We start from the raw sequence: 10,377 nt of genomic DNA on the forward strand, positions 1-10,377 counted from the left end.
TAAGTAAAAGAGAAACGATGTAAGAAAAAAAGAGAAAAGAATAGAAAAGGAAAACACAATTTTTATATTTTTTTATAAAAATAAATACTGAGTATACTGGACTTGAAAATATTCGAAAATATTCTATTCGAAATTAATAATTATATTAATTATAATAATAAAAAACTTAAGATAATTTAAATATTAGAAAATAATGAATTAAGACATTAAATTTTAAAATTATTTTAAAAACAATAAAGAGAGTGTGTATATATATTGTATATACACATACTGTACAATCAAATATAACAAAAAAAAAAATTAAGATATTAAAATTGAAGATAAAAGGTAGAAAAGGAAAAAAACGAAATATAAGTAAGTACATTAGTACTTGTTATACTTTTATACTATTTATAAAATATAACACTTTTAAAATCTTATAAAAGTTTTTTCTTTTATACACGCGCACAAACACATTTGTAATTTACAATTTTCTTTTATTCACAATCTTCCACTTTTTTTTTTACTTGCTTGTTATTTTTTCTTTAAATTATTATTTTTTTTTACCTTTGTTTTTATGAAATTATTAATTTCTTTTTTATATTATTTCATACTTTTATTTGAAATTAAAAAAAAAAACAAAATGCAAAATTAAATTTTTTTTTATTGAGTTTGTGCATACAATAACAAAGTATACACACATTTTTTTATTACATACAAACAAGTTTTGAAAATAAAAATTCAAATAAACATATAAAATAAAGAGAACAAAATAAAATCAAAAAAAAATTAAAACTTCCTAAAATGGGAAATTTTTTTTTTTTGATTTCTGTTTAATTATGAAGTTTTTTTTTTCTCTATTTTATTTTTTTTAACTTTTTATATTGTTTTTGGGTTATTTTTATTTTTAAATTAACCCCTTCTGTTTTCGTTATTTATTAACCCGTTATCGTTATTACATTATGTATGTAAGTACATAAGTAAAATTAATATAAAATTTTCTTGGGTATTTTCTGTTTAAATATAAATATTAAAAAAATTTTTTAATTTTAACTTTTATTATAGAAATTTTTTTTTTTCTCTGATAAATAATTGTTTTTTCCCAACACTATTTTTTTTTTCTTTTTACACTTAGTACTAATAATGTGTTAGTGTGTGTTTTATATATTTATTCATGTATTTTTATATGAAACCGAAAAAAAAAAAAATTTCCTTTTTAATTTTTTTTTCTTCAATACCTTGTTAAGTTTTAAGCATTTTTTAATTTTTATTTTTTACATACGTTTACACGTATGTGTAAGTATGTGTTTGGATAAAATTTATTCGTTTAAAAATTTTATATGTGTGTATTTTTTTTTTATTCAAATATTTTATTTTAAAAAAAATTCTAATTATAATTTTACTTTACATATTTTTGATATTAAATTTTTTTTTTCCGGTATTTCTTTTGCTTTTTTAATTTTATGAAATGTCAAAAAAGAAAATTTTTTTCTAATATTATGATTTTAAAAATTAAGAAAATTTTTTTTCTACAATATTAAAATGTGGGTTGATGAAATAATTTTTTTTCTCTCTTTCTTTTTTCTTTATATCGCTACATTTATATTAATAAAGTACAACATACATATATGCATTCGTAGTGCTTATGTATATATGTTTTGTTCAAAAAAATTACCGTAAGGTTTTTTTCCTTCTGTTTTTTTTTTTTTTGATATTAAAATATTAATTTATTATTAATAAATAAATTATATGGAATATTATTTAATTAGTTATTAATATTTATAAATATATAATTATATCTTTTTTTATATAAATGTATGTGTGTTTATAAAAAATTACAGAAAACGGAGAAAACTTTTCTTCTCTTTTTTGTTTTTGTTGTTTTTCTCTTTTTTTTGATAAATTGGATATTCAACTACGTATCAGAAAACAATAAATTTCACTTTTTCTTTTACTTCTTTTCTACATTAATAATTATTATTAATTTTTTTTCTTCCTTTTTTTTTTTTATTATAACAGTTTTAATTATATTTTATTATGATCATATTATATGTATGTATGTATATGTACATATCTTTCTTGTATCATGTATTTATATTAAGTATTTTTTTTATATATATATGTATATATTAATATTAATTATTACATTAATTTTTTTTTTGGATTTATTATAAAATTATTTCATATTAATTAAAAAAAAATCCTTTTCACTTTTTTATAAATTTAATTTTAAGATTTCTCCCTTAATAATTTAATTTTTCTCTTTTTTTTTTCAAGTCACATTCCGACAATACGACAGCAATAATCGACACGACGTTAAAGACTGTAAATGAAAATGGCGGCTGATGTCGAATGAAATTGGTTATTTTTTTCTTTTTTTGTTGTTTCATTTTTTTAAACAGTATAATATAATAGAGCTAAAGCTAAAAAAGAAATATGAATAACTGCATAGCAACATAATAAAGAAGACAAAAAATAAAAGAAGGAAACGAAAAGAGAGAAAAAAAAGATTCTGGTACTTTTTCAATATACAAAGATATTTGTAGTCAACTACAAAAAAAAAATATATGGGAAATTTTTACATTTCTAAAAGATATAAATTTTACAGAAAAAAAAGAGAGAGAGAGAGGAAGGTTGTTTTTCAAAGAAAATTTCTTTTTATATAAATTATACACTAACACACACCTACATTAGGTACAATTTTTTTTTTTAACATGAATTTTGTATAAAAAATTTATATTTTATTATTGCTTTGCTTTTATTTTTGCAAACATTCATTGTTGTACTGAAAATATAATATACATATATATGCATAATAAAAAATTATTGCTACTAAACTAATACTAAGATAAATTTCAAAATTCATTTATTCCCATCAAAAAGAAACAAAAAAAAAGAAGGAAAAATAAAATTACCCCAATATAAAATTTAAATAATATGTAAAATAGTCTTCTCTTTTTTTCTTAATTAATTTATAATATATTTACATACATGCATATACATATAAATGTTTATATACACTATATGTTTTATGTAAAATTAAAAAAGAAGTATAATAGGTAGGTTGTACAATGTGTATTATATACATTTTTATATACATAATGTATATAAGAAAAAGATTAAACTTTATTTAAAAATTAATTAATTTTCATCTAAAATAAAATTAAATATTGTTTTTGTAAAATTTTTATTGATTTTTAATTATGAAATTTTCATTTTCTCTTTTGTATTTTTACTTAATTTTTTGTATTGAAAATAAAAAACACCTACATATTTATACTTATGTATGCAATCATACCATTATATTTAATAAAATATTAAAAATTTATTAGAAATGTATTAAAAATATTTAAAATAAGGATGTGAGAAGTTGGTAAAATTTATAAATTCATGATGATATGAAATTTATGTATGTACATACGTATGTACCTACAATATGTATGTTAATATTTAACAAAAATATAATTTTTATTTCAGGGCCTTTTTCTCTTCTCAATTCAAAAATAATATGTGTTTGCGTTGTATGCTTTTGCTCAAAATATTTTTTTTTTTACAAAAAAAAAAAAAATTAAATTTTTGATAAATAATTAACTACTATAGATAATAAATAGGTAAATATACGTATGAATGAATGTATATATATACACATTGGTACATATGTATATGAAATATGTTATTGATATAATAATATTTCAAATGTATACTAAGTAATAAGTATGATGTTAACGCACTTGTGTATTTATATAATGAAAACATTTACTTGTATACATATATGCACATATGTGTACATATATAAATATGTATCATTTTATATTACTCAAATATATATACATATATATATAAAATGTAATTATTAAAATTTAAAAATGATATCAAAATTAAAATGTTATTATATATTATATACATGTATGAATATAATTGAAGTATTACAAAAATAATACATATTATAACACACACATATGAAATTTTTTATTATTATTAATTTATACTTATACAATAATGTATATAAAAGAATTATATCCCCTCCTATTATTAAATGTCAAATACTTTTGATATACAATACAATATCTACATATATATGATTTTTTTCTCAAATATGAGGAGAATATTTATTAAAATTAATGTTTTTATATAAAACTAACACACATATGAATGTTATATACTCTAATGTCTCTAATACGTTAATATATAACATATGTTTCTCTAAAAAATATTCAAAATTCTCTAAAAAGATATTTTTTATTTCTCGAATTATTTGACATTTAAAAAGTACCATACAAATTGGTACCATATTTTTTTTTTTTTGTTTAGAATTTTCGATATTACATCAGTGTTGCAAAAAAGTACTAAAAATTATTAAAAAAATTTTTCAATAGTACTAAGTACTATTGTATGTTGAAATCTACGAAAAATATAAATTCATATTACAAAAAAAAAATGGAATATTCAGTTTAAAAATTGCGAAATAATCTGTTTTGATATATTTAACAATTCTTTATAAACTTTAAATTTAATTGTATATTTAATTTTGTACTAAAAAATATGTCATATTGTTGTGTATTGTAATTGATAAATGCAATATTGCTTGGATGCCATTTACACAATATTTCAAATTACACCTGAAGTAATAGAGAATATTGTGAATTTAATGCAGTTCTGTTGTTTAGATGTCAAAACAAATCTATGTATATATTATGTAAATATGAAGAATTTGGTATTTATTTTCCACATCATAGTTTCGGAATTACTGAAGTAAATGTACTCAAAAACAACATGTAATTAGAAGTAATTACATGTATCGTAACAAATCACATTATCATGTTGTCAATATCGACATTAATTTTATTTTACGTATATACGTAACGTATCTGCATATACCCAAATTCTTGTAGATGTATCTTCAACAAAGTATCATATTAATTAAATCAAAAAGCTAGTTGCTTTGTCAGATACTGTGTATATATATGACAAAATCTAAGTTTAACCTGAGTCAGATGAAGATCGTACATATGTATAATATTAACCATTTTTGATATTACTCTATTCACAATTCTGTCAGATATTTTAGAATTACAATGGTTACAATGCAGAGTTTTGAACACCGAACAGATTTTTATATCAGGTGTTGAACATGTTTTTTAAATTCTTAAATTTTGTTGTAAAGACTCTGTAAACTCTAAAGTCTAAACAGACATTAGACGCGTATGTTCAATCATAAATTTTGTCGCGTATGTAAACAACTTCTTACACACATATGTATATACCGGAATTAATATTCTTAAAATTAATTTCTTTTATTTGTCATTCACATTTATTCATATCAAATATTTATTCAAATGTATTTCATATACATTTTTTTATTCATGCGCATTTCCCTATAAAATATTTTATTGGTATAAAATTTTCATAAAAATGCATCACTGGATGTTAATTTCCCTCCCAATAGTTTTTTGTTATACATGTGAAACATTGATAAGTCACACAAAAAATATATAATAAAAAATTTCCCTTAAAAAATCCTTTTTTTATATGCTAATGCCAAAACAAATATTACCAAATTAATATATTTGTTTTCTATTTTGTAGTTGGCAATCTTAGATTTCTTTTGAAAGTTATGATGGACAAGTTGTAGGTAATTATAAATTTTTTTTAACAAAGACTGTAACATTAAAGTACATGGTATTTAAAATAATTAAACAATTATCGTTTGAAAATCAAGTTTTAACATTTGATCAAAGAAAAGTATGTAATTAAATTTTAAAATTAAAATTTTCATTTATACATATGGTTTCGATAAATAATAATTTACTATTTCCATATCAATGGAGTGATAGAAAAATTGCAATAATCCATTATTTTAAAAGTACATTACATGTAATTTTCTTAACTATGAATTTCATAACATTATTCTAGTTTGGAAAGATGAAGAACTTAAACCGAAGTTCTTTCAACTGCACAAACATACAGTTTATGCAGTTTATGAAATGTCAAATTTGTTTGTATTTAATTGGCTTATTAAAAATTGTAAAATTTGCACAATCGTAGTCAACATGAATATCGCTGTTAATATTACAATTATTAAATTTTTAATTTGCGATGAAATCGATTTAGTTAGAATGAAGTTATTTACCACATTTTTTACCACATTATTTGATAGAGGCAAAATGTCATTTATTCAATTAAAAATCGATATTTAAAATATTAAATCGCCATTATTTTATCCCTGATAATTCTGCAAAGACGAGACAGCTGATCCAATAAAATTTATACAGTGTTTACCTTCGTTAAATTTTTTACTTTTTCTCATAAGGTTAAGTTTTATTTGAAAAAAAAATTTAAAGTGTGCTAATTTAAAATAAATAAAATAAATATTTTAGAAAATATAAGATGATCACAACCGCTTCAATAAGAAGACTTGTAAGTTTTATGCAAAATATCATTTAGTGAAATATTCAAGGTGTAATTTTAGGCTTTCACTGAGTCAAGAAGATTTTACGCAAAAAAAGCGAAAAATCAACCTGCGGTACAAAAAAAAATTGAGTCCGTTGCTTCTTCTATAGCATCCAGAGGGTGAGTACATACCTATACAAATAGTGAATGTATTTACAAATTTATTATTTAAACAATACATACATTTTTCCCTTCATAATTCCTGTACACTCTTTAACTTTTTTAATATTTCAATATTTTTCTGGACTTTTAGATTTTTACGCTCAATCAAGTCATATGAACCACCGGAAAATGTAGCAGAGAAAATAAAACAGATAACATCGCAAACACAAATTGAATCAATTACCAACATTGATAATAAATTTAAGTTATTAAGTGCATGTTTTGAAGAATTTAAGCATAGTGTCCCTAATTCTGCACTTCATGAAATAGAGACTATAGGTTCGAAAGAAAACAAAAAAAAATTTTATAATTTTAAATAACAAAAACAATATTACAAAACTATTATTCTTTTATAGATGATATAATCAAATTTTATGAAACTCCAGTTGATACAACAGTGCCTTATGATGCCTTGCAAAAGATGGATTTACCTGAAAATCTTCATATCCAATCAGATTATTTACGTTTTAATCCCGAAACCGATAATATGTTCAATGGACAAACAGCTTTTCCAAAAAGTTCAACTTTAGTAACTGGATTAAAATATCGTAATAAATATCCAGGTTATGCTGCAAAAAGATCTTGGCCATAAACGATAGTTTTGAAAGGAAAAATATTTTGTTAATTTTATTACAATTTTGCTAAATAAATAAGGTAGCGTATCAAAATTATTTAACACGCTTTATTTTAGAATAAAAATTTAAAAAGAATTCTTATTAAATCTTATCTAAGAGGAAAGCACCTAAAATATTAAATTTCCTTGGCAAAAATTTAATTGGTTGAAAAATAATAATTACATATACATATACATATATAATAGAATATTCTCGTCAAAACTTGCACAGGTTGCTTTATAATGTAATGGAAAGCACAATTTGTATAACATTTTTTATGGAAAAAACAGAACCATTTATTTTCGGATAAGAAATTTTCCAAATTAATAAACTTTACTACATACATACTTACATGGATATAAAATGGAACCTTTCAAATCCGAAAAAATATCAAAGCTTCGACATTCTTTTTAAACATCTCCTCTTTATGAATTAGTATAGATATTAGAATGTATAATTTTCTTTTGATTTGCTTATTTTATTGTAAGATTTATTTTTTCTTTTATAAAACAGAATGTGGATTTCACTTCTTGAGTAAATATTAAATTGTTTTTAAAATAGGAAGATTTTTGATAATCCAGATCTGCACTTAAAGTTCCAACTTTAATTTTAAAAACCTTTTCTTCTTTTTGCATCATTGAATCTATACAGGAACTAATTTCACTTTTCTAAATTTTTAATTTTACATTTTTCTAGGTGACAAAAACTTGAAAAATAAAAGCTTTAGAATTTCAAGCATGCTAAGATTTTTGAACGTTTTTCTTTTGTAGTTTTATGGAACATGTTTTATATTAAGTTCTAAGTTAAAACTAAATTTTCAAAGAGTTCCTGCAATTATTTTCATGGTAAAGTGTAATAGTTATAAGTTTCTAGTAACTGCTTTTTTTTATATGGTTTTTAAACAAAATTCCAATTTAGGAAAATTCCTGTCCATACATTATTTAATAACTATATAGAAATAGTTGTATTTTTAAAATTCCAAATTGAAAAATTTTTCTATAATGGACTCCGTAAGATTTAGTAATTGTGGATAAAAAAAATATGTAATACATACAAACCCTATTATATTTTTTCAATATATTTTATTTTTTATTTCCAATTTTTTAATATTTTAACAGCAAACAAAAAACATTAAATCATTAAAATCAAAATAGTAAAAAAAATTCTTATCATTTTTATACAACATAATTTTTATTATTTTTTTTTTTTTTAATTTTAATTATTTTATTTATAAATTATCATGAACTTATATAGATAAATTAACAACTCAAAACATCATATACTTATTTTATTACATTTATCATTATATTTTAATTTATAATTAATTTTTACGCCAAAAAATTTACATAGAATATTAAAAAACAAAATTGCTCAAAAAAAAAAAAAACTTGAATTCACGTGTATTATTTTACAAAAGAAAATATTAAAAATTAACAATTAATTAATTCTATATTATAATATTTATAAATTATTATAATATAATACCCAAAAAAGGTGAATAATTTTATATTTATATAATATTTTGTATAAAGTTCTATAATAATGTATTTTGCATTACACATAATTTAAAATTATTTAAAAACAATTACAGAATTATTTTGTTATATTGGCAGATATTCAGCAAAAAAAAAAAATTAATTTTTTCAACAAAAAATAATTACATGGAAATAAAAAATCTATTAATTTAAATATTAATAGTAGAATTTTTATAGTATATTATTTTATGCTATAGTCGTTCTAATACGTGATAGAATATCAAATTATTCAGATATCTGAATTAATATTTTTAGAGGTGTAATAATATAATTGTTAATAACATTCAATTAAGTATTGATATTTGCCATATAGGGTATAGGGTAGAAATATCATCCTGTTGTATGAGAGAAAGCTGTATTTCTTCATAGTTACCTTTTCACAGCAAAAAAAAAAAAAAACAATTTGTTTAAATGATGCTTATTTATTTTTTTAAAAAATAATTTAACTCTGAAATAAGAAAAAGGAAACTAATGAAGAAAAAAATTTTTTCTTAATTTTAAAAAACTCATATCAAATTGTATTTCCAAAGGGTAATTTAATCTATCCGAAGTACAAATCGAGTCCTCATTGATGGTAATGATAAATAACTTGTTAACACTTAACTTGTATACATGAAACCATTGATTGTTTAGTATAAATTGTAATAAATTAGTGAAAATTAAAGTTATTAATTTTATACATAACTGGGATTATTTTATAATTTAACTTATTTGTCTGTCATATTATATATCAACTTATAAATTACTAATATTCATTCGTACCGGCGGTCAATTGGCAATTTCTTGGAAACTAATTAGTGAATGCTACAATTACATTAATTGGGTCTGACCATGACACAAGATAATCCAATTTTTGAGAAAATAAAACCGATAATTATAATTTTTTTTTTTGAATTGCATTATGCCATGTTATATTGAAAATTAATAAGAAAAGCCTAAATAAAATATAATAAAAAATATTTGTTTTAATAAAATATTTAAAGAAAATTCAAAAATTGTTTGTTTTTTTTCTACTCTCAACCATTGAGTAAAATATATTTTACAATAATTAAATGTCTTCGTTTAAAAAGCAGAAAGTACAAAGTAAGTACATTTTTTTTTTTGTTTTTTTTTTAAATTTCCAGTTTTCAGCAATAATATGAATTTTTTTATGAACAATATTTTTAAAAGATATTTAAAATTCATTAGTAATTTATCCATCGTATACTCTTAATTTTTTAAGTCAATTCTTTCAATATGAAAATTTTTTTTTGGATTAAGTTATTTCTGTTTTTTAAACGATGATAAATAATTTTAATTATTATTTATTGAATATCTTAAAAACAAATTATTTAGTTTTGTTTTAGTGAGGAAGATTTTCAAATTCGTGATATCTCTGTTTTTTTTTTCTTTTTTGTAAATTGAATTTCTAATTTTTTTGTTTCAAATTGTTAATTTAATTTTTTTTTTTTGCTTTTTATTTGAAATTTTTAAATTTATTTTTGTATTTTTATTGTACTTTAAAGGAACTTAGGTAGTATATATAATATTATATTTAAATATTATAATTAATAGAGATATCACGACTTTTATATTTTTTTTTTTCGTTTAAAATTGAATATTTTTTTTCGTTCTGAGGAAAATACAAAATTAATTAG

The 10,377-nt window shown here is 20.0% G+C and overlaps 2 protein-coding genes across 6 annotated transcripts in view; one reads left to right on the forward strand and one right to left on the reverse strand.

Annotated features, from left to right (window-relative positions):
* Positions 1-2,289, reverse strand: part of LOC129609163 (MATH and LRR domain-containing protein PFE0570w) — a 76,291-nt gene extending 74,002 nt beyond the window's left edge. Inside the window, exon 1 of one of the 5 annotated variants that reach the window (XM_055521068.1) lies at positions 1,655-2,289. The gene's annotated coding sequence lies outside the window, so the exon portion shown is untranslated. The other 4 variants (XM_055521070.1, XM_055521074.1, XM_055521073.1 and 1 more) reach the window with 4 other exon arrangements.
* Positions 2,290-5,565: 3,276 nt separating this feature from the next.
* On the forward strand, positions 5,566-7,262 carry LOC129609198 (39S ribosomal protein L50, mitochondrial). Its single transcript, XM_055521124.1, has 5 exons — positions 5,566-5,611; positions 6,357-6,396; positions 6,449-6,549; positions 6,683-6,870; positions 6,948-7,262. The coding sequence occupies exons 2-5, from the start codon at positions 6,367-6,369 to the stop codon at positions 7,181-7,183; spliced, it is 555 nt and encodes a 184-aa protein (XP_055377099.1). The 5' UTR covers positions 5,566-5,611; positions 6,357-6,366; the 3' UTR covers positions 7,184-7,262.
* Positions 7,263-10,377: the final 3,115 nt, after the last annotated feature.

The sequence above is a fragment of the Condylostylus longicornis genome, unplaced genomic scaffold (assembly GCF_029603195.1).
Source record: "Condylostylus longicornis isolate FDR11 unplaced genomic scaffold, ASM2960319v2 ptg000038l, whole genome shotgun sequence".
Taxonomy (NCBI): domain Eukaryota; kingdom Metazoa; phylum Arthropoda; class Insecta; order Diptera; family Dolichopodidae; genus Condylostylus; species Condylostylus longicornis.

Excerpts from the sequence above, each read along its gene's own strand:
- LOC129609198 (XM_055521124.1), top strand. The coding sequence starts at position 6,367 with ATGATCACAACCGCTTCAATAAGAAGACTT. Across the intron at positions 6,397-6,448 it reads CCGCTTCAATAAGAAGACTT|GCTTTCACTGAGTCAAGAAG; the intron begins GTAAGTTTTATG and ends GTGTAATTTTAG. Across the intron at positions 6,871-6,947 it reads TCATGAAATAGAGACTATAG|ATGATATAATCAAATTTTAT; the intron begins GTTCGAAAGAAA and ends ATTCTTTTATAG.